At 33.2% G+C, this 25632-nt stretch overlaps 4 protein-coding genes across 7 annotated transcripts in view; 2 read left to right on the forward strand and 2 right to left on the reverse strand.

Moving 5' to 3' along the window:
* The window catches only part of LOC144835993 (leucine-rich repeat-containing protein 23-like), a 113615-nt gene that overhangs the window by 48002 nt on the left and 39981 nt on the right, over positions 1–25632 (forward strand). The gene's annotated exons all lie outside the window — the stretch shown is intronic.
* LOC144835970 (coatomer subunit beta'-like) lies at positions 819–13510 on the reverse strand. Its single transcript, XM_078691115.1, has 23 exons — positions 13400–13510; positions 12933–12953; positions 12281–12397; positions 11773–11859; positions 11536–11662; positions 10639–10787; positions 10147–10293; positions 9463–9562; positions 8982–9124; positions 8708–8807; positions 8357–8456; positions 7589–7699; positions 7326–7414; positions 6951–7057; positions 6484–6627; positions 5693–5823; positions 5022–5229; positions 4502–4612; positions 4157–4371; positions 3758–3850; positions 3275–3452; positions 2587–2658; positions 819–2044 (listed from the first exon to the last, which is right to left on the reverse strand). The coding sequence occupies exons 1-23, from the start codon at positions 13400–13402 to the stop codon at positions 1853–1855; spliced, it is 2745 nt and encodes a 914-aa protein (XP_078547241.1). The 5' UTR covers positions 13403–13510; the 3' UTR covers positions 819–1852.
* LOC144836017 (transmembrane protein 107-like) lies at positions 13983–18789 on the forward strand. Of its 2 annotated transcripts, XM_078691188.1 has the most exons (6): positions 13986–14072; positions 14193–14375; positions 14634–14701; positions 15100–15200; positions 17641–17737; positions 17981–18789. In XM_078691188.1, exons 2-6 carry the CDS (start codon positions 14292–14294, stop codon positions 18042–18044), a joined length of 414 nt encoding a protein of 137 aa, XP_078547314.1. In that variant the 5' UTR covers positions 13986–14072; positions 14193–14291; the 3' UTR covers positions 18045–18789. The 2 variants fall into 2 exon arrangements, with proteins under 2 accessions (XP_078547315.1, XP_078547314.1); XM_078691189.1 differs by lacking the exon at positions 17641–17737 and adding an exon at positions 16902–16998 and having other exon boundaries at positions 13983–14375.
* LOC144835928 (zinc finger protein castor homolog 1-like) overlaps positions 19361–25632 on the reverse strand; it is a 40113-nt gene continuing 33841 nt past the window's right edge. The window contains exon 12 of the mRNA XM_078691057.1: positions 19361–23906. Within this exon, the coding sequence (XP_078547183.1) occupies positions 22917–23906 (990 nt within the window). The 3' untranslated portion in view covers positions 19361–22916. The remainder of the gene's footprint in view (positions 23907–25632) is intronic.

Below are 25632 nucleotides of genomic sequence, written 5' to 3' on the forward strand. Positions count from 1 at the left end.
TAAACGTTTAGTAATTTATTTCGGAAGTTCCTTCACCTCTACGCGACCTTTGCTACCTGTTCTTTGCCCCATGGGACGGTAAACGATAACTTAAGCAACATCACAACTTGTGAACACCTTAGCGTTATCTAAATCCAGATAAAAAATTACCATTTTATAAGAGAAGCATTGTTCTATGCCAAAATTTGGAAACAGACCCAGTTTTTATATTCCTGAACTGACTATGGTTTCTGTCAACTTTTGTGGACGATGTGAAACCAAATCCGACGGATGACAATTTCGACATATATTATTCTTTATCTTGCCACAAGTAGGCCATGTTAGGACTAATCACCGCTCTAGATACATATTCAAATGTATTTTTTAACAGTAAAATGACGACGAGATTTAAGCTACGTTTACACGCTCTTTTCTCTATAGGCCTAAATGTAGCTTAAGTCTACATTGCGGTTTAGCTTGCTTTCACACGCAATAAATGAAAGCAATAAATATACCGGTTATTTTTTATAGCCGGGGAATTTTACTGGAAGAGAAATTACAGAAAAAGACAATGTCGCGCACTGGAAAAATTTTAAACTACGTTTGAAAATCGTCCTGGAGTACTGTAGAGCGATGGAATTGGATGGAATTTGGGGGAAATTAGGCCTACTCTGAGACTGGTATCTTTGCTAGTAGGTCTAATATATAAATGTATGATATATGATATATAAAAAAAACCGTATTTTTAAGTCGTATTAATCGAAAACATGTTTTCCACTCAAATTCGGCAACTATTTTATAACGCATACAAAAAAATTACATACAATTTAAATCTTGACCATATAGGGCCTATAGGCCATAGCCTATGACATTTAATGGTTCAATACATTATTATTAATATTTAGCAGTAATACACTGATTTAATATAGCCGTTTGTATTGGGTTTTCTTGTACCTCGATTTAGCAGTATATGTTGTATACAAATTACAATAGAATATCTACAAGCTATTGTCATAAATTATGAATAAACATTAAGATAAATTACCATCCCACCACGAACAATAGGAAAGAATCAAAAGATAATACCATAACAGAAGAAATTAATATACAAAATAAAAAATATTTCGAAAAATGGGAAAAATGTATCAATGAGGTGTTTAATATATTTGAAACGATAAAGTTTAATATATTTATTGATTTAAATTGTTTACTTTTATTTAAAGATATAGTTCTAGTTATATTTTGTTGAATAGGTCATTTTAGTGTTACATATTAGTTATTCTTGGATCCAAGAAAAATTAGTTATTACACCATAATGTAAAGAAAGCCCATTTTCTGGAAGTCAAAGAGTTTCTGGTTAAATATAACTATCTATTTTGTCATCTTATAATAGAAATATGATATTTTTCAGTTTTATTTTATTGCCAAAAGTGAACAACTTGATTTAAACTACAAATGGCCTATTCAAAGTTTGATATTATTCATATTTTTCATGTTTTGGAGGACAATACATCTTGCTTCAGTGTGATTGGTGGATACAACAAAATGTTAGCAGCTCTAGTTAAGTTGCAATCACAGTGAGTGACTACCTCTCCCAAGTGGCCACCTCTCTTATGTGACCACCCCTCCTAAGTGACCACCTCCATGTTAGCAATGATTTATTAAATAAGGCAATCAGTAACTAATTTATAACTCATCATGTTGTACCGCCGCAACGTTACCACACTCATCTTAAGTAACCAATCAAGAGCTGCCAAACATCGTATTAATAATATATATTTACAGAATATCAACACACTGTTGCCACCGATAAAATCCATACAAATACGTAAAAATAGATGGAATCTTTGTCCGTAATATTTCCTCAAATGTATCAATCCTCTAAGAAGTCTTCGTCGTCTAGGTCAACATCATCTCCTCCTGTACCGGTACCATCATCGTCATCAATATCAAAATCATCTAGTTCAAGATCTAAATCCTCTTCATCTGTTTTCTTCGTCGTTGGTGGCGCTGCGGCTTCAGATGGTTTGGCCGATTCCGTTTCTTGCTCTGGTTTGGCGAATCCCTACCAATAAAAATGATACATTACATAGTATTTGCTAAACTGTACAGTTATACGTAGTAACTATTTAGTTAGAACTGTTGTAATTGGTTAATACAAATCTCTACTACTACTGTACATAATTACTATTTGTCTATTAGTAAAGCTCTGTCTACACTATCAAACTTTATGTGACAAATAAATGTGATGTGCTCATATATGGACATGATGATGTCATATCACTACCATATTTAGGCATATCACTACCATATTTAGACATATCACTACCATATTTAGACATATCACTACCATATTTAGACATATCACTACCATAATTAGGCATATCACTACCATAATTAGGCATATCACTACCATAATTAGGCATATCACTACCATATTTAGGCATATCACTACCATATTTAGGCATATCACTACCATAATTAGGCATATCACTACCATAATTAGGCATATCACTACCATATTTAGGCATATCACTACCATATTTAGGCATATCACTACCATATTTGGGCACTAGTTTGATAGTGTAAACAGAGCTTAGGTTTTACCTCTCCTCCTGCATATGAACCACTGGATAGTGCGTCCTGCATTTCTTGCTCGACATCTCGATCAGCGTTAAGCTATAGACGCAATAAAAATCATATACATTACAGAATTCTATTCTTCTATCTAGGCAGACATGGAATACGGGATCGTGCATCGCGCATACAGAACTAGCCATGTTTCGTTTGTAGGGAACAACCGTACAAAGAGATATTTGAATTCACATTGTTGTTTCGTTTGAGAGGTGAAGAGAGATTTTTAGAGCAAAAATATAAAGCAAAAAAAACCGGACAAAGAGATATATTGAAATTCCATGGAATGTATATCGTGCATAAAGAACTAGCCATGTTTAGTAGGGAACGACCAGACAAAGATATAATTGGAATTACATTGTTGTGTTTCGTTTGAGAGGCGAAGAGAGAGGTTTGGAGCAAAAATGTGGGTCGCAGGACATTCTTTCTTGGTAAAGAAGTTGTGAACAATCGGAAAATGTTACTTTCAAACCATCTAGGTTGGGTGTACTGTACTGAACATACAATATCCCTAAATTAAAAAAAATAGTCTACTAGCACAATGATTGTAAGATTACAGCTTCTTTAGTTTTAAATGTTTCAATGACAATATTTAATTCACGATGAATTCATTTTTTTTTTAAATTTCAAACAACCAATGACAATGAAATACAACACTTACCGTGACAGTAGGGTATGCCTTTGCCGGTAGCGTTGTTACGGTCGTTTTCAGGAATTCTTCGATTTGCCTTGCTTCTTTTAAGCCTGTGAACAGGTTCTCGTAATCGGTGGGATCGGCCAGGGCGTCTGCGGCCTTTTTGTTTACCTTCGCAAGATTCTCCTTCCATATCTGTACAATTCTAAATACAAAACAAATCACATGTTCAAATAGCATTTTCATAAAGGTCTGTCTACACAATCAAACTAGTTTGTGTGCAAATGTGTGTGATGTGCCCAAATATGGTACTAGTGATTTGACATCATGTCCATATATGGACACATCACATTTTGTTGTCACATAAAGTTTGATAGTGTAGACAGATCGTACTATAATAATATATATAAAATCAAAGATATTGTACCAAATCAACTAGAGCAGCCTATCTATGTAATACTAGTATTTGGTGATAAGAGACCACTGTAGCTTAGTGTCTAGATAACTCACTCAGATATTCTGTTTGGTAGATAGGTTCTTGCAAAGAAAGCTGCCTCAGGATATCGACCTGTGTTGCACAACAAATCTAGACACTTTTCCTTCCTAAAAACAATCAAGAATTTTATTTTATACATGATTAATCATGATACACTGACAATTGCATGGCTGAAATGAGTCTATTGTATTTGTATGTATGACAATCTTAAATAAGCTCTTTAATTAATGATTATGAAAATCAACAGCATGGCTGCAGTGCATCTGTTACATTTCTAAACTATGGCAATTAATGACAATTGCATGGCTGCAGTGAGTTTATTGTATTTGCAGGGAGTTAAAATATGAAGATAAGCATAGAAAAAATAAAAACAAAATTGAATTTTTAACAAAACCAAAGAATTCTCAACTTACTTTCCCTGGAGGAAGAACCCAAGGAACGCAACATTATTCTTTTCGTTGTCGGCTGCCGTGTCTGCGAGTTTCTCCATCATACCGGTGTCACCCGAACAACTCGCAAGCATGAGAAGTCCGCCAAAGTCTTGTGCGTTGTGTAGGCATTCTTGCGCAAGTTTAAATTCACACTTTTTAGTTGCTAATTCTGCTAATTGTTTCCATTTATGTTCAGACTATATGGGAAAAATTTGAAACATTTATGATATCTAATCTAACCTATTTTTACATAAAAAAACGCACCCGATGATAGTTGAAAGGAAACTTTATAATCGATTGAGCTGTGATGCAACAATATAGACTTACCTGTGCTTCTGTAGCAAGGTCATGGGCCAATTGTAATTCACCTAACCCAAGAGCAAGGTCAAACTTATGCTCTGGGTCACAGGTCACTGCCATAGCTTGTGGCTTGAAACCCTACAATAGAAAAATGAAATAATTAATAATATTAATAGTATGATCATAGACAAAAAATGGAAACGGACCAATTTTAAACTTTTTGTAAAACCAGATATAGTTTTTACAATATATGAGAATTGTTTTCAGTTTTAAAACTTTTTTTACAGTTTCTAAACCAAATAAAATAATGATTGGAGTGGAGTTGTGGCTTGGTGGTTATGATGCTTGGCTACCAATCCAAGGGTCGTGGGTTCAAGTCCTGTCATATGTCAGGATTTAATCTAATGACAAATTACAACTCCACTCCTAAAGACTTGTAATAGCATCTTGTGCCACCTTTGAGAAGGATAGTGAATGAATTCGCTTTTCCTTGGCAATTTGCCTAAATATATAAAAAACAAAAATAAAAAATTACAAAATAATGTACCTGCTTCTCAAGGAAATGTGCAACCCGCGTTCTCTGCTCTCTCGGCACCGTCGGCAGGACCTTGTCCGCGGTTTGAAAGTCACGTCTCATGACGGCAGTTTGATACTCTAAGACTGACAGCAACAGAGAGAAACTAACCACATTCAACTCTTTGTCTCCTAGATAAAGTCTGTTGTCTTTTGGAATGTAGCCTAGGAGGTACATCACTCTATAAAAATTGGAAACAATATAAATAAGCTGGTATTTAAATTGATACAGTTATTTGTAATATATATAATTTTAAATTTATTTTTTTTTTAAATTATGAATGAACAACATGCTTACATACATGCTTTTAATATTCAATTAAATTCATCTTTTATTGGTATAATTTATACAAACAAATACAAATCAGAAAGTCTTTGTTAATACACTGCATTTTAAAATGCATATATTAAACAAATAAAATAAATACATATTTTAAATAAACAATGTTTAAAACAATAGAAAAGTACAGACAATATTTAAAAGTTATAAAAATAATTGTATATACAGTAAAAAATGTATGAATTTAACCATTCATTTTGTCATTATATAAGTAACAGCAATAATTCAATAGAAAAAAAGACAATACATCTTTAAAAAATATTCTAATGATAATTAATGATAGCAGAAAATAAAAATGTAAATACCTGTCAAGATGAGATATTGTGACAATCTCACCACCAACGTAATAATTCAATCTATTTAGAGAGTTTGTGTAAATGAAACAGTCGCCAATCCAAAGTCCTGTTTTTACGGTTTCCTGAATTTCACAAATAACCTTTAAAAAAGAAAAATTAAATATTAAAATAAACAGATAGAGAGAAGAATTGGTCAGGGACTGCTAATAGTGGGGAAACTAATGTTTCAAATTCAATTCCGTGAGATTTTAATGCTCAAGTTGAGTTCTTGGCAGTTTTGGAAGTAGAATTCATTGCAACTGGGGGCCAATTTTTCCCGACCCATTTTTTACTTAAAAACTGATAGTAGCTCCTATTTTAAACCACGTACGGACGTAATTTGTGTGACAAATCTTACAATATTATGATAGATCAGTCCAATGGTACAATTAATTAAGTAAACAAGAATACTATAATCTCAAGCAATGCATATACAAAATATAAAAGAAATGTTAATATTATACAAAATGTATAAAACCGGAAACTGAAATTTACAGCCATTGATCTTAATCTCTGTCTACACTATCAAACTTCATGCAACAAAAAAAGTGTGATGTGCCCATATATGGACATGATGATGTCATATCACTACCATATTTGGGCACACCACACTTTTTTTGTCAAATTAGTTTGATAGTGTAGACAGAGCTTTTATATAGGATATTTATAGGATATTTTTCGTTCAAATAGAGCATATAATATGCGTTCATCTAGCGCTAAATCTGTTGCGATTGGAGAGGGTGCCATATAAATTGACTTACATCAAATGCCTCTTCAATGCCGTCCTCTGTTACATCTTCATTTGCTTCCTGTGCCTTAGCAACCGCATCTTGGTCGAATTTAAGTATGAAGAATGATTCTTCTGTTGCTATGCAAACAAGTTCTCCATTTACGGACCAGAACACCTGAAAAAAATAAAAAATATAATAATTATCATTTAAATAAAAAAAATTGTATTGGATCCCATAAATTTTATATAATATAAATATGAATACATTTTGTATCGTAAATTCCTAATAGATTTCAGTGTTCGGGACATTTTCCAATTAAATGAATGAGGGAAAAATATATATATATATAACGCTAAAGCCAATCTTTATTCAGGGGACACATTTGCTAAGGTCACTTTGGTGATGTCCCGGCTTAGTAAATTGGTTTACCCACAAAGTTTTGCGGGTAACTTAACTGGACCTAAGGCCCTTTGTTGGTGTGGTCCACTGTAACTTACATTTTTAGGAATGATTTCAATTCTGCGAACAAGTGAAGTGGTTTCCCAATCGTAGAAAGCTAAGCCGCTGCTTGATTTTACCCCAAGTAATACACCGCCAAAGATGCCTGGAAAACAGGGAACATAGTCTTAAGCTCTATCTACACTATCAAACTAGTTTGTCAAAAACAGTGTGATGTGCCCAAATATGGTAGTGATATGCCTAAATATGGTAGTGACTTCATCACGTCCATATATGGGCACATCGCAATTTCTTTTGTCACACTAAAGTTTGATAGTATAGACAGAGCTTTATGAAAAAATTGTAACATTATATAATACTATAACACTTATGAAATTAACAAAATAAAAGGATTTTAAAAGAATCTTAGTTACCTTCGGCTCCAAAATCAGGTTTGAAATTTTTCCTTTCTTTGAAGTTTTTGAAAATTTTAACAGTTGTACTATTTTCACGAATTGCATATCTGTAAAAAATAAATCAACTGATATTTGTAAACATGTTTAATTAGTACATTATTAAATAAATGTTCACTTTTTTATGAAAAAATATTTAATAAATAAAGAAAATTAGATGAGTACAAATTAAGTTTACACTTAAGCATAACTATCTTGAATAAATTTCAGCCATGTGAACTTACTCTGAGGCATCGTTTGACCATATGAATTCTAATGCTGAACCAAAACTCTTGTTTCTCAACGCCATCGCTGTGTATATGATGTACTCTCCATCGCCACACACAACCACAAACCTTAAAAAAAATATATTAATAATTAAAAAAACACTTCATAACAGCTTTTTATCTAATACTTTGGATGGGAAATGAAGTTGTTGGTCCTGGGTACACACACACACATTACATACATACTGTACATAGTTGCATCATTGATGTTTGTACAACAACACATACAAACTTGAGATGGTCACCTATAGGCAAAAATTGACTTTGAAAAATGTCCTTTATGAGCGCAATCATTAATAGCACCCTCTACAGTTTAGGTGTTTTACATAGTTGCATCATTGTGTTTGTAATATACAAACTTATAAGGCAAAAGTTAACTTTACAGATAACTGAAATAAATACCAATCGATCAATCAATATGATTACTTAATAACTTGTACAGTATTCAAAAATATTAGGTTGTAATCACCCAGTGTGCTCATGGTAGGCACTGCACTGCTGCTGTGGGTCTATAGAGGACCTAATTCACATTTCCTCAGTTTTCTATAACAAGCTCTGTCTACACTATCAAACAATTTTGAAAAAAAAAGTGATATGACATCATGTCCATATATGGGCACATCACAATTTTTTTGTCACATAAAGTTTAATAGTATAGACAAGACTTATTGAAGTATTGCGTTGTTAATTATAATTAATAACTTAAAACGAGCCATTATTCCATACCTTCCGTTGGGATTGTGTGAAATAGTTTGTGGGTATATCTCACAACTTCCCATGTCTTTAACACCAAGTCCAAGCCTCTCACCATCTTTAATTTCCATATCTGCAAGACAAAATAAACCAATTTAGTTACCTACTTACTTTCAGTAATATATATACAATCTACTAATACGTCCACACTAAGCCAGATTTTTGCCAGGTGTTCAGAGAAAACTTCTATGTTACCTTTTCTAACATAGCGTTCACACACACACGTTTTGTTGGGAATCGAATTAGTGTAAAGGGTTCTATTCTACACTCATTTTTCCTGATCATTTATCGTAAAACCATAGCCCTTTACTGATACCTTCTTACCTCCCATTGACTTCAGATTAGCCTGTTGTATTTCAGCATGTTTAGCCCAAATAATCTTGCCGTTGATGTCCATTGACATTGCTGGCTCCTCACGTCCAAGCTGAAATAAATAAATGTATTTTCTCTTAAATAAAGTCATCATCATTACCAATAACACTCAATGATGAGTGTGTTTAAAAACATGTTTATAGTTCTTAAGCTCTGTCTACACTATCAAACTTTATGTAACAAAACACTATACGCACAAAGACACCTTTTCAAAATGCTAGCTTACCTTGATTATTATACTGCCCTCATCGTAACCAAGGGCAACGCTGTTACTGCCTCTCTGATTGGATATTGTCCATACTCTCTCTAGCCCATAATTCAATGTTGTTTCTAGTCTGTAAGTGTTTGCATGCCATATACGAACAGTTCCTACAAAAACAACAAATTTCATACTTAATTATTTTCTGACATCCAACAGCAAGTAACTTGCCAATTACAGGATGGATAAACTATATGATGACTATAAAACTAAGCATCATTTGAGGCTTAAGGAGTAGAGTAGAAACAATCAGGATTGAACCCATGACCTTGAGATTGGGAGGCAAGCATGTTAACCACCAATCTACAGCTCCACTTATATTTAGCACTCAATATTTTCAGCAACAAAATTACTAGTAAAAATATTTTTAACAACATTAGCAAACAAACACAATTGAAAAAAATTACTGATGAGGAAAGTTATTTTAAAAAGATTTGATCAACTTTACCATCTTCGGAGCCTGTCATTATGATTGGTAACTCAGGATGGTATGAGACGCAGGAGATGTTCTGTGCATGCCCTTCCAACGTCTGTACACAGTTCTTATTCTGAAGTACAAAAATGAAGGATAAAAGTAAAATCAAGTTAACCTGTCTATAAAGGAGCTTTTACATTTGTTCCAGCATCGTTCCGGTCCAGCACTTGCAAATCAAACGTTAATGTTTATTTTTCATGACGCTCCACTCGACTATGTGCCAATCAGTATGGGTGGAGCCGTGTGAAAAACGAAATATTGATTTTCTGGCACCGGACCCGCACCAGAACAGGTGTGAAAGACCCTTAACTTCAGAGCGTATTGTTTAGGTGGCATGAAATTTGAAAGGAATGGACAATTCTTGACTTGACCAATTGTAACGAAAGTGACCAACCATTACCACAAGGTCAAGTAACTTCTTGGCCATAATTCTAATTAACAAAGAACAAATCTTAAAGACTTCAAACTAGAGTTCCAGTGTACACATCTGGCTTGTGTGCACTTGAAAAGAATTTAGACGTGTTTCGGTCCATTTCAGCGTATGTCGTTCATCACTGCGTCTGGTTAAAAACTTTACTAGTTCAAACATTTTTCAACAAAAACCCAATGAATGGCCTTACATACCTTGGAACGATAATTAAATATCATTAAACATACCTGGTAGTCCCATATTTTCACCAATCGGTCGTCAGCTCCAGAGACTAAGTACGGCTTATCACCGCCACTGTAGTAATCCACGCAATTGACCCCTTTCTCATGACCTTCAAGGGTGAAGTTAGGTGAAGGAGAACCCAATTGCCACACCTAGATAATAGAAACATTCGATTGATAACAAATCTCCAACTGTTATTGACCAATGACAAGCGACTGTTCGAATAATCCATCGCTTGTGATTACATTGAGTTACGTCGTTTCGTTGCGTCTCTAGTGGAAACCAACCTTAAACATCCCTTTTCCTGAAGTACCCTTTCAAATTTAGAGACCAGTGCTTGTAAATATGTCTAGCTCAAGCATTTTTTTAGCCCTTCATCTACTAGACAAACCTCACAAAAACAGTTATATTAATAATCGACCGTTTTGCATCCAGCTTCCTGTGAATTTTTAATTGTCTTAATTTTGTAGAATTAAAAGGCAAACAATTCTACATACCTTGACCGTCCTGTCGAGAGATGCGCTAGCAAATGTGTTGTTATCCTTAGGGTTAATTACAACCTGCATAACATAGTGGGTGTGGCCCTCGAACACTTGAGAACATAACCATTTCTTTTCCCAGTCCCACAGTTTTATCAACATATCATCTGTAAATCACAAAGTCAAAATAAAAAGTGTAAAACTCTGTCTACACTATCAAACTTTATGGAGAAGAAAGTGTGTGCCCATATATGGATATGATGATGTCATATCACTAATATATTTGGGCATATCGCTACTATATTTGGGCATATCACTACTATATTTGGGCATATCACTACTATACTTGGGCACATCACACTTTTTTTGTCAAACTAGTTTGATAGTGTAGACAGAGCTTACTAGAAATTGGTATGGTCCAAAGCAGTTTATTTCTACCTATTGTCTATAAAGTAATAGGCCATTTAATGGTGAGTTTTGATTGGTTAGTTTTACTTTGCATACTAATAGTATTAAACAAGTCCCCAGATGACAATAATAACTTGATTTTGGGGAAATTGACTGTGCCCTGGAAAAAAAAAATAAATAGGCCTAGACCAAGCCCTACCTATAAACTAGACTATTCATTAGTTTAAATTTATTTCAACAATATCCTACACAGGTGGCCAATAGAGTCAAAACTGATCATTATAGACACTCAGAACAAGATACTGACACTACCAATAACAATACTTGACAGTTGAGGACATTACATTATTAAATATTGCATTTTTAAAAAGTATTATTATTATTACATTTCTTTACCCAGGGTAGCCCAAACAGTTTAAACTGGTTTTCATTGGGGCCCTGCATATAGACATTTCATCGCAAATAAGAGTAGAGAGAGTTTTGGGCGAGTTAGCATTCTGTACATACCACTGCTGGTGAGGATGTAAGGTTGTGTAGGGTGAACTGCAATGGATCTTATATAATCTGAATGGGCCTCAAACATGTGTGACTTTTCCAGAGTGTTGTAGTTGAAACATCGCAACTGCATGTCATCCTAAAAAAGAAAAAACCAACAGAAAATATATTAAAATTCAAATATACACCTTAAAATATTATGTATGAAAGAAAATGCCAGATTAAAAGTAGAAGTATTTAAATACTTACTGAGCCGGTTATTACCCAATTCTTGCGCGCAACAAACACAGCCGCCCTCACTGGCAAGTCGCAGACTTCAAATGATTTGATTAGTGTCTGAAAATAAGCAAACAAAAATTTTATTTATCTTTTTTAATCTTGAGTTATTTTTTTTTAATCATCTAAGATATACAAAAACACAGATATATATAATATAAGTACAGTACAATTGAAACCGGTAAACCATATCAACTCCTTTAGGAGCATGGTGTGGAGGGTGGTTGGACACCCAGAAGGGCGTCGGTTCAGGAGAACCAATGTTTGCCATCCAGCAAAAACCCCCGCCAGCCCAGAGAGGAGATAGGCACTGCTGGGAGGTATGGCGTATGTCTGAGTGTCGTATCATGATGAGTACTGCTGTATCTTGTCTGCTATGCCCCTACGACCACCTAGCTAATGGGACAACGAACGAACAATTCAAATTTGGTCTATAGATGTTTAATTTATCTCTATAAAAACAATGAAGAAATAGGGTTACCTGGGATTCATGATTCCATATATGGACGTTACCATTATATAAACTAGCAAGCATCCATGGCTCCGTTGGGTGAAGGTCAACTGACTTGACACGGTCTGACCTTGCCGACAATCTCCTCTGGGAAAATAAAGTGTTTTTTATATTTCATTTGCATCCAACAGCAAGTAACTTACCAATTACAGGATGGCTTAAGTCTAGCTTAACATTTTTTTGTTTGCAAACTTAGAGTTTGCCTGAGTTTGCATATTGAACTAAAAGTGATGTTTGTGAGTCTGGCCAGGATTGAACCCTGGACCTTGGATTAGGAAGGCAGGTACACAAATCACAAAACTACAGCTCCATTATCTAAGATTTACAATTGAATTACATAATAATAAATTACGCATACATAGGAGCTTTTAAACTTAAAAGCTTCTAAAAACCGAACTACAGTCACACATTCAAGTTCAAAACCGGCATTGCAAAGTTATGGTCTGACCACCATCTCAAGTTTCGCCCATATGTTACTGAGGAGTTCTCATTGATGACAATGGAGGGACAAATGAGCTAAGTTCTCAAAGTCCTACGGTTCAAGGTATATTCAAGGTATATTTTGTTTCTGTACATTTATCCAAAGTTATTGTGTTTTTTAATGGTAAAAAAGATTACTTACCTTTATGTCTAACCTTAATGGCTGAAAAAGAAAATATACGCTAATTATTAAACCATGCATGAGCATATTTGTGTAGTAGGTAGACCTAGGCCTAGTCTTTTTTTACTTTTAAGTTTATCTCAAAAAAATTTAAAATATATTAATTTTTTAAAGAGTAAAGATTTCTCAAATAAATGCATTCTTATTATTAACTAAAGGCAATAAACAAATAAGGTACTAAAGAAAATTGTATTTTATTCTAGGCTAGGCCCTAAACCTCCACTTCCGCTCAGATACAAAATTGACCCTGGAAAACGAGGATTTTTCCGGCCGCATCACGTAACATTCAAGTCAACCGGTGCAAACAAGTTGGGCTAAACGGGCAACCTGACTTTATATGAATGAAATAAAGATATTAAAAGGTGAATATAAATAAATCACACATTTTACATTACAAAAATACATTATTAAACTCTAGAAATATTTACCATCTTCAAATACCACTAAACAAACGTATTCGGATGTTTAAATGTCACTTAAAATCTTGCAAGTTACGCGTGTACCAATAATACGATGACCAAACAGACGTGGCAGGCTAGCTCTCTGAAAATGTTCGTCACGTGACTGGACCATATTTAATCGTTTTTCCCTATTTTCTGATTGTTAATTTTTATTAAAATATATGTAGTATGCAAATATACAATATCATATTACTAATTTAATTGTGAAAATATTTTATATTATTATTATTATCAAGAAATATATGGAAAATAACATAATAGAGTATTTAGTATGTTCTATTAATTCGAAGGGGGAGATATTCTATGACTATTTGTGATATCAATTGAGAATCAAACAACATAATAAAATTCATAGTTGAAAAATATGAAATTTGCTAAAAGTTTTACTAGCCTATAAACGATAAAGTATTAATATACCCGTAAGTGACCTTTGTAGCAGTTACAATTTTTAGTTTTCCAATTGTTCCTCCATTTCTACTCCCCCATATATTATTTAGAACATTCCCAATGTAAGAAAGGTCAAATCTGGTCAAACTTGGCGCTCGACCTCATTTTTTCGTTTGTTTATCGTAGTTACGGTCGATATTTCTGTATATTTTATGCATAGTAGAGACAAAATGAGTATTTAAATGATACGCAGGTGATAAAAAGACAACAAACATACTGTTATTTGAAAGAAATTGAGGCTATGTTTTAAACATTTATTAAAAACATGTAATTAGCCTAGGCCGATCAAACATTCGACATTTTTGTTTTACAGTTTTCAACAGACGGTCGTCAGCAGCATTTTTCCCTAGAGGTTTGACTGAACAACATAAATTGGTTTGTTTACATAGGGCCTAACGAAAACAAACAAAACATGACTGTTCATAATATAATACCTGCAAGATTCCTGTGCCTAATATCACATCTTGTTGTAACTATAACTATTTTATGGGCAAGAGTAAGTAATAATATTTAATTGTTATTGCAATTTTCCAATGTTATGTGATTCTGTAAGCAGTGTTACTACTGTGTGAAATGATTCATATACTATTTAACTATATACAGATAGGCCAGGCCTAGTAGTACTAAACTAGAGGAAGGAAGCAAGGAGGAATAAAGATGCCTACACAAGCTTGAACATGCTGTTTTATTGTTTAATTAAAATACTAAATTATTTATTTTAAATATTTTTTACAAATAAATATGTATTTTTCAGGATGAGAATGTTTATTCGAGTATCCCTACGGATTACACCCAGGATGAGTTCGACGAAAAAGATGTTAGGTAAGGAAGCTGGACAAGAACAGATGGGACTTTCCAGTTTTTGTTAATCTATGATGTCCATCTCTATAACCTTTGAGACATTTTTTTTTCCTTAAATGATTTGGTTGTCATTGAATCTGATTGGGACTTTTGTTGTTGTTTATGGACAGTATGGTGGGTGGTAAAGTGACAGACATTGACCCACCATTGTTCATTGATGTGACATACCATCTAGGTCTTTTGACGCACCCCTGTGTCAGTAATTATTTGTAAATGACGCACCTCTCCCGGGGGTCGTATAGTAGGTCACACAATGGAAAAGTGAATTAACCTGTATTTTCGTAATTTGTTTGTAGTGTAAACTTTATTAACATTTTTACAGATTAAAATATAATATAAAAATGTTTCTCTTTTTTCAGTTTAATTGTAGGTCTATCCTTCACCCTGTTCTTCATTGCTGTGGAGTTGATTGGTTTCTTGTCAGGTGTATCAATGTTCAGTAACTTTGCCAACCTGGTCTGTATCCTTAAGCATATTGGTTAATAAGGTAATGAGTTGACGCTATATAAATCAAACCATTGATTGATATTGTCTTTATGGAACTGACTGCCATTGGAAGAAGAAGACATACATCAACCCAGACTGGTGGTTATTAAAAATCATAAATATGAGTAAAATCCTATGCTTGAGAATATCCCACCTGCTAAACTTAAATAACACTTACACCTACAGCAATCGCATTAAAGGAACAAATATATCAAAACTTTCCAAACCAAGACCCTTTTCACATCTGCATAAATTGTTACAACTTATAACCAGATTTGATCCCCCCGACGTAATCGCGTTTGTCACCATTGCATTAAAGGAACAAATATATGCTTTCTAAACCAATACCGTTTTCACATCTGCATAAAATGTTACCAGGTTTGATCCCACGAATTATTACACGTTTTTACTCAGGCATACGCAAACCATAAGAAATCTTGGGAGAAAGACTTTTTTTTGCCTATTTGATTATTATGATTAGTCAGTTTACCAGTGCAATACACGCACGAGCAGTAGCAACTCGGGACATCTCGAGAAAAAAAGGCCTCTCATCTGCGTTTTTTTTTCAAGATTTCACAGGAATCCCTTGTGAAATCTCTGGAGATTTTCCAAAAAAATTGTCTTCACACTATGCAAACCTGGCTGCAACTTGTTACTTTTTGCAGGTGTTAAAAGGGTATTACTCCCTGATTGTATTAGTCTCACGCCAGGATTTGAATCCAGACCCTAAGATTGGTGAGCAGCCCTTAACCACTAGGCTATAATCAGCCCATTGACTATCATCTAATTAAATTCATAATTATTATAGTTACCAAAAAATTACTTTTAGAAACATTAATTTACACACAGTGTGGCAGGTACCAGGCCTTGTCTTTTGAAAATTATAGGTGTGCTACAAATTGCACTCCTAAATACATTCAGGGGTGCTGTAGGTGTGCTGTTTGTATTTTGGTGTGTAGAAGTTTACCAAATTTAAGCGTGTTGTAAATCACACTCCTCAAGAGCAGTTTAGGAGTGTGTTTTAGGTGAGTGATCATGCTTGCTCGCCTTAAAAGACAAGGCCTGAGGTACATGTCTGTTTCCTGAAATAATATAAAATCGGTTATTCCATGTCCATATTTGGATTCTCATATGTAAATGCATGTTGTAAATTACTGTATTATTTGTATACATTAACCAGTGTTTATTGTGCATGTTTGCATGTGTGATATGATACACTAATTATTGCATGTTTTGTTTTAAAAATGATTTGTGTTGTAATTTGTATAATCACTTTGTTGTGCTTGTATATAATCATTTCATCGTCATTATTATTATCATCTAATTCATAAACAACATACAGTAGACGCCTCTTACATATTTTGTAACACTTCATCATAATATTATTCACTGAAACAAACAAGGGGAAATATTTGTTTTAGCACCACGGCCAACCCTATTCAGGAGACATTCCTAATAAGGGACATTTCTTGGGTCCTGCAATTTCTATTCCATATTTTAATTTTACTTGTCAAAAGCAGGGAGCATGCCCCTGGATCTGTCCCTGGGCACTAGATTACTTTCATAATCAAACTTTTTCATTTACATAATCTCATTTTCACATCCCTGAAATTCAATGCTGGACACCCATCACAACCTCACTATATATTTTGCACCTTAACATTTTGCTTTGAAGCACTTTTTGCACATGCTAGCGGCTCAGCTGCATTCAGCCATTTTGTTTTTGAAGAATGGCCGATATACAGGTTATGGTACATTATAATATTCTGCAGGTAAGTAGTGTGACATAACAAACACTATAATAACCATTCATAATCATAATTCATTTTCTTTTGCTCTCTAATCATATCTACATTAACGCCAGCAGAAAAAATTATTATCAATATGCAACATACTGTAATAAATAACATAAATAAATAATATAATAAATAAACATACACAATAATAATGATATACTGTATACAGTAGAATCCCTATTAAGAGGACAGCTATTAATGAATGCGAGGGTAAATATGTTTTACCACTATCGCTTGCCCCTATAAAGGGTCTTTCACACCTGTTCTGGTCTGGCAAATCGAACATCACTGTTTTGTTTTCACGGCGCTCCACGCGGCTGCGCCAATCAATATGCGCGTAGCCGTTCGATTGGATTTACCGGCGCCGGAGCGGAACCTTGCCGGAGAAAGAGAATTGTTTGTTTAGCTCCCGAAGGTGTCCCCTTAATAGGGGTTCTACTGTATATTAAAATGTACTCCCTGGTATTGTCACCAAGATTTGAACCCCGGATCCTGAGAATGCAAGGTAAAATGTTAAACTAATTCTATCTGTCTGCATGAAGCATGATTAATATTGCAACCATAAGACTTGTGTGTGAACTTTGACATTATTCGGTCTTCCTTGACTAATGAAACCAGCCGTCATGGCTCATGCAAGTGCAACGATATCGTTATCATACTTTTTGTTTGAAACCTGGCCTATTTATAGATTCTGGTGGATTTTCTCTTTCTGTAGGTGAGTTTATGATCGAAATGAAGACTGTACAGTAAATGGTGATAGTAGTAGACAATCCATAACACCCTACCATCAACAAATATAATATAAACACTAAACTTATGACAAATATGAACCTCAGCCCCCACATGGATCTTGTTGAACCTACAAAAACAGAAGAACTTTAGGAGGAGGAGACACAAACCACAATTTTAACACATATTTCAACAAGAAACTTAACTAACTTTTTTCTTTTTATTTTAGCTTTGTTCCTGGTTTTATCGAGGTTGTTGTCATAGTATCAGTTGCCTGCCTTAAAAGGACATGAAAATGATAGCGTGTCAAAGTTCAAGAACATTTTAAAACTTTTGAGTATAAAGCAACAACTGAATATAAAGAAGACATTGGATTGGCAATGTATTCACATTTCATATGGCGTGTCAAAATAAAGCCTTTATGTGGTTTGAAAGGGGAAAAAACAACAGAAGATCCTATGCTCTCTGACTCAGAGAACCTTATTGCTGCTACAACCTTTTTACAGTTGAATCTAGCATCTTGCAGCATAGGAAGAAGACTCTCACTATACAACATAAAGGATGTTTATTTTGAAAAAAAAAACAACAGATTGCTTACGGCTGGAATTTACTTAATAGCTACAAAGTTATAAGCTTGATTTACACTATCAAACTTTATGTGACAAAAAATATGATTTACCCATATATGGACATGATGATGCCATATCACTACCATATTTGGCACATCACACTTTTTTTTGTCAAACTAGTGTAATAGTATGGACAGAGCTTTACTCTTGTTTATAGATTAGTTGTCTAATCTATGTTTCCCTCTCTGCAACCAGGAGCATAAATTGGTGAGGCACATTAATTTAATAGTGTCTTGTTATGTTTATGCTGGAAGTTGGGCCTTGTTCAGACATTCCAAGAATTTACTTAATATACAGTAATCAACATGTTTCACCTTGGATTAAAAATGTTATAATTGTAATAATTTAATAGTGTAATAATTTTTTGTTTAAATGTTTTGTGTTTTTTAATAAACTGAACTGTATAGTAACTTAACTCAAAGGTTTGTTAATTTTGTTAAAGTACAGTACATCATATACTGTAGTGTTTACTTTTTGTAAACGCTATTACTAAGATACAAATAGTTAGTAATATATGGGGTACAGTAAAGTCTGCTATTATCTATTCTGTCCTACTGTACTGTCTTTGTAATTCAAAAAATTAAATAGTACTCACAGTCAATAGTTCCCATTTGGTCCGATAGAGCTAGGCCTAATATGGTAGTAATCCATTTAACTACTCCACCAGCCCTGTACCACTGGCTTAGGGCGGCAATGTAGGCCTACTAGCTGCATAATCTCAGCACACCCTTTCACTAAAGACTTATACTGTACAAATGCTTTAGCCTGGTGAACCATGCTATGCTCCTTTGCGTAAAAATTACCATATTCTATGCTCATTTGCATAAAAATTACCATGTTCATCAAGTGTGCACTAATAAGAAAATGCATGTCTTTAGGTTTAGATCCTTACTGCTACTGTACCAAACATTTTGTTTCATAAAGTCAGGTGGCATAATTAACATATTACAGGTGGTAACAAAAATAAATAAAAATACAGATTTTGCATCATTTCAGTTTATTCAGTGCTTTTATTCGACACTCTCAAAAAAATTAAAAAATCAACCCCCAAAAATCTACAATTACCACTCTTAAACAAATTATAACAATCGTACATTATTACAACAAATCACTCCAAACAAAAATTCATTACAAATTTAAAACATATAAAGACGAGAAGAAAATTGGTACTTAATAAAGAAAACAAATTTGCACACGTTCAATCCTAAATGAGTTGCACAGCAATTATTGTATTTTGTACCTTTTTTTTTGTTAAAAAAAAAGATGATTTTATATGATTTATAGAGAAGCAATTATTTATCACACACACACACAAAGAAACTATACCAATTACAGTACCTCTAATAAGGGGTGAAACGAACATGAGGCAATATTATAGTTTAAGACTATAACGAACCTCTATTAAGGAGACACCCCTATTTAATAGGGGACACTTTCCTGTGAAACGAATTAGAGGCAATATGTTTAATACAACAGCTACCCCCTATTCAGAAACACCCTAATAATAAGGGGACACTTTTTTTTTGGATCCTGAAGGTGTCTCCTTAGTTCTACTGTATTTGGAATTAACAATTTGTAAAAATTTCAAATGAAATCTAATAAGGAAAATGGAGTAGCCCTTGTTCAAAAACATCAAACTCAAAGCTTTATAAAAGTGGCTTTACTAATATCATTTAAAACAATGAATTTTGCAATATTAACAATTTTTTAGATACAATCATATGCACAGAGTTTGCATCACATCTCGGGAAACAAAAGCCAAATCATTTTTAATTCAAGATTCCTGATTATTTTAACATTTTGAAAAATTTTGAGATTTAAATCTATTAACAGAATCTTACAAATAATTTCTAACGAATAAAAAAAAAACCATCGTATAACTAGCTAATTTCACACTTTTTAGAAAAAATTCAGATTCACAACCAATTCTAAGTTCAATTAACAAAACTAATTTTAAGGGAACAATATTAAGTTTAAAAATCGAATAATTATTAAAATCTCTGCATACATCATCTTATTGCTCTAGTTCAGAAATTCAATTCCTGCAATTTATACCGCACATTTTGTTTATTATAACACTAACAGCAAAAACAAATTAAAATTGTGTCTTATGAATACTACATGATATATATTTTATTTTATCCTTTCCTTGGAAAGAAAAAATATTTTATAACAGAAAAAAAAACACTCACTCATTTGCCTAGTACCTGTATAAAAGCCTTTATGAATATTCAACAGCTAATTAACATGAATATCCCATAATGCACAGTGCTTCAACCAATCAAAATGGAATGTGAATTAATTATGTAAATGTGCTATAGTTGATAACCAATCAAATGAATTGGGGGAAAATAATTAATTATTATTTGCACATATTTAAAAGTTAATTGAACAAAACATAAGTTAGCTTGCATAGTTTTGCAAAAACAAAAAAAGTGATAAATTTTGTTTAATTCCAGTACATTAGTATTGAAAATTCAATAATGAAAACAAATGAAAACAAAAAAGTGAATACAATTTAAATAGAGAATAACAATGTAAATACAACTCACTGCAATATAATATATTTACTGTACCTAACTACTACAATATACTAATTTCAAACTTTACAATTAATGTACAAATTCTTTTAAAGTTAAAGCTTATAATTAAAATAATTATTTGGTATTTATTAGCACGGCAAACACTAAAGAAGATATGTATATATAAAAAGTCAAAAAGAATTTAAAATGCAAAAAAAAAAACACAAAGAAAAACAACAATCATAACTATGTGTTGATATTTGGTATTGAAGTTTCAGCTAAATATTTTTTTTATTTATGTATAGAAATCAAAACATACAGCAAAAATCTTTTTAAAAAATTGTCTCCTACATTCATCAGAAAAACAAAACTTTTAAGAACATAAGCAGAATAGAGTTGGAAGAAAATTCCGGGATTTTAAAATGACACATGGATGATAATGGCTAAAGATTTGCATAATAAGTTAAAATTAAATTGTTTGGAAAATGCAGACCCATACAGGTTGTCAAATGGGGTGGAGGTGAATAGAATATAGTAAGCAGGCAGGCTGTTCCAAGCAATGCACACCCTCATTGGTAATGTTATGTTTGTCTTTTACTGTATCGTAAAAGAACTAGGAATGACTTAATTATTTTAATATTATTTTTATGTCTTGCATAAGTAGAACATTCTTTGATTGTCTTCTAATAAATAATGTTTTAATGGAATAAACACCCAGCAAAAATGGAGTTTTTTAGGTCTGCATAGACAGCAAGACCCAGGAATGTTAAATGGTAGGAAGCGGAAGTGACATCATTTTAGTAAAAACTGGTGATAACTTCCCTTAAAATGTGATATTTAAAATATTCAGAACATTGTTTTATATCATTTTTTAATGTTTTGAAATTTTACAGGTACAAATTAATCTTGGAACTGTCTTTGATATTTGGCGAATTTATAAACTACATAATGATTGTACTGTTAACCACAGTGGATCAAAACTAACAAGTAAAACTATTAAAAGAACAATAATACTTAAAAATAACATAAAATAGTAATGAAAACGTCTTAAAGCACGAGAATGTCCGGCATTTCTTCAACTAAACACACAAAATCTTTCTAATTAAACTAATAATCATTGATCACATCATTGTAACACAAATTGCAACGAACCCATAAACCAATTAATATCAATCAATCAATCAAATATTTGTATATACATTTTACAAAATAGCAACAGAATATTATTAACACTTTAAAGATATTGTCAAATAAAACACACACACAAAGAAAAATATATTAACACATTCATTGCAAAGCACTGTTTTTCCTATCCGCCACATGTGTATCACATGTGATGCCTGTATCATGCCTAAGATAGAGTAACCATAGCATACAGGCACCACCAGAATTATCTATCATACAGTATAATGTCATATGTGGACATACCCTATAGGCAATTGTCTGACATGCTTTCACACTATGATCAAAATTCATTTTTTTTGGTTTTTATATTCACAAACTGTTGTCCTTAGATTTGAACTATGACCTAGGCATCCACAGCAAACCCGCAGTGAATGTGTTAAGAAAACTTAAATTCTATCTAAAATCAGCTAGCTACACACAGCAATCTTTGGTTATTTCTAACTTATGTGATACCAGCATTCTGATTGGAAGAAACAGGTCACATGTTAACTAAAACAAAAAACAATATGGAAGACACTGTTAAAGTAACATTACCTGGGATTTGATATTTAGTATGGAGATCTTTGGAAATTATGGATAATAAAATGTACTATGTTCAATTCAGTCAATTAGTAAAATGAGTAGCGCACGGCAAGCAGAAATCATTTGTAATAATTTATTTTAAAACTTGCCAAATAATGGCATCAAATTGTTTTCTATATTCTGAATACAAATGTTTTGAATATTGAAATTATTTTTATCATAATGAGATTAATGATATTGTAAAGTATGCAAACTGCAGGTGATCTAATTTGAATATTAGACTCCTCCATTATGAATAGTGGGAGTTTTACTGCTGGTGATATTTTTTACTGTGGCTTTCGACCATTGTCATGCCTAGTACGGCTTGGAAGCAATTCTGACGCATACAATGATAGTGCGAGTATTTATTAGAATATTTACACGCATCAAACTCGCAGGAATCTGTCGAGCTGAACTGTTTAAATCCCGCGGATGAGATAACTTCAGATTTCGTATGCTGTTTTCTATGGGCTGTCACTTTTGCGCTATCTGTGCAGATGAACGGGCAGCGTAGACAATGAAAGTGAGTATGCTTAAGTGCGAACTCGCAGTCTGGTCTCTCGCAGTGGACAGTCGCTTTAAACCTTTCAAAGTCGTCTTGAACGATGCTATCGACACGATCATGATGTTGCGCGTGTTTATACATCATCGTTTTCCCAGCGAATTTATAGTTACAATTTGAATGTAGGCAATGATAATGCGTTGTGTTCAACGCAAACTGACAGCAGGTGTCTCCACAATTGACATTACGCTCGAAACGTGTGAATCGTTCTTGCATAGCATCATCAATTGGACCACGTTTATAACGTCGGTAACCGGGTGGCTTACTCGGGTCCTCGATGATCAAAGTGAAAGGGCGTTTACCTTGGTTTACCTTCCAATGAGCGAGCATCGGTAAGTTTACGTTCGCAGCAGGCTTCACACTCTGTGTTGGATATTCCGGCGGCCGTGCAGAACCAATCGTGGACTCTTCAGCATCTAGAGGAGCGAGCGGTATCATGAATGGCGGTAATGGCTTTGATTGCTCTTCGGTAACTCCGCTGGCGGGTACACTTGCATAAGTTTGATGTCGTACTGGCGACGTGAAGGTTGACGTGGAAGAAGGTGCGGACAGGTCGATCATCGTTGTTTTTATGTTTGCTGTTGGTATAACATGAAGCATAGATTTCATATCAACGCAGTCAGATCCGGGTTTGTTGAATGTCTTTCCAAACACACGACGCATGTGTTTCCGTCCGTGAGACTCCATCTGTTGTATCTGAAAATGATAAAATGTAATTTGTTATGTAAATAAATTATTTTTTTAAAAATAATATATAAATTAATAGAGATTAATGAGAGGATCTGAAGGTCACAGGGTACAATATTATGTAATGCATAATTAAAAAAACTGTACAAGCACAATTTTAATTCGTAATACTGTGTATCAATTATTAAAAGTTTTAGATAAACAGTTGAAAATTGCATACAATAAAATGTTCATGGAAGATTGACATTTTTTTTTAAAGACAAGGCATGCAATATGTTGCCAAAAACATGAGCATGTGTAGAATGACTATTAGACTCAATAGCTACTTGGTGTTGTGAAAATGAAACATTGCTATTATTTAATAATCACAACTTGAATTCATAAAATTTCAAACCAATCTTACTCGTAAAATTAATAAAAGAGTAATAAGCGTTTTACCTTGTTGGACACAATATCAATAATTTATTAGAGAGACAATATTAACAATAGTCTTGTGGCCTTCAGCTTAGAAGAGGAGACAACACAAACTAAATACCTCCCTCTATAGTTTGAATCTAGTAATCTTTAAATTGACTTATACCCTACATGTGCATAAATGTTTTATTGATACTTTCCATTTCAAGCATTGAATAAAAAATTAATGAAAAGTAAAATTGTCAAAACGAAGCAGAATTGGAAAATGTTACAGCTTATTTTATAATCAGATTTATTACACGTTTTCATACATGCATTCACGTTGCAAAATTTTGTAAGATATAGTTTTAGTTTTTAGCATGGTTTTGAACTTCTTACTTTTTGTAGAAAAACCTCAAAACATTTTACAATTGTTCAAAATTCATTTCCCTTCATTGTGATGAAAAATAGATTTAAACCAAGAACTCCGACATTAAGGTATTTGTATATAGCCCATCAATAACGCCACTGAATTAGAAATTTATTATTAAATTGAAAACTAGACCTCGAAGCTCAAATACCCAATTTACCGCATAATTTCTAATAATAATAATGAAGATAAAATAATTATACAATCTTCGTTTTCCGCGAATCAATAATCCTTCCTTATTTGGAGTATAGTTCCAGTTTCAGTGACAACCTCGCTGTCTCTGGTAGCATCTTAAGTAAAATATTGATTTTTTTGTGGATTTGTGAATTGGAAATTTTAATGAAATTATAATTAGGCATAACGTCTGGAAATGTATTTTATGGGAGTATTAATGTAAATTATAGATTTATGTCGCGTATTTGTTGAAGTTATAACCGTTTTAAACATTGACCTTATGGCCCCCATTAAACATTCATTTTTTATTTCAATCATTAGTTGAATATTCAATTTAACTGATACTGATATATATAAATCCAAAGGCAAGTTATTAAAAAAATGACAATGCTGTAAGTATCAGTGGCTGGATCTTTATGGAGATACAAATAAAATAAGCACTGAAAAAAATGACAATGCTGTATAAAGTATCAGTGGCTGGATCTCAATGGAGATACAAAATGAAATAAGCAATGACAAAAATGACAATTCTGTTGGTATCATTGGCTGGATCTCAATGGAAATAAAATCAGCAATAAGTTAAATCAAAACGATAAAGTAAAACGACCAGAAAGTAATTTCAGAGCTTTTAGATAAGACAACCTTTCCTTAGTGCAAGTATATATATATATAAATTGACTACAGAAAAAACCTACTGAAATGAATTATTATATACTAAGTTTAGAACGCCTTAATTAA

The sequence above is a fragment of the Antedon bifida genome, chromosome 2, assembly GCF_963402885.1.
Source record: "Antedon bifida chromosome 2, ecAntBifi1.1, whole genome shotgun sequence".
Classification (NCBI taxonomy): domain Eukaryota; kingdom Metazoa; phylum Echinodermata; class Crinoidea; order Comatulida; family Antedonidae; genus Antedon; species Antedon bifida.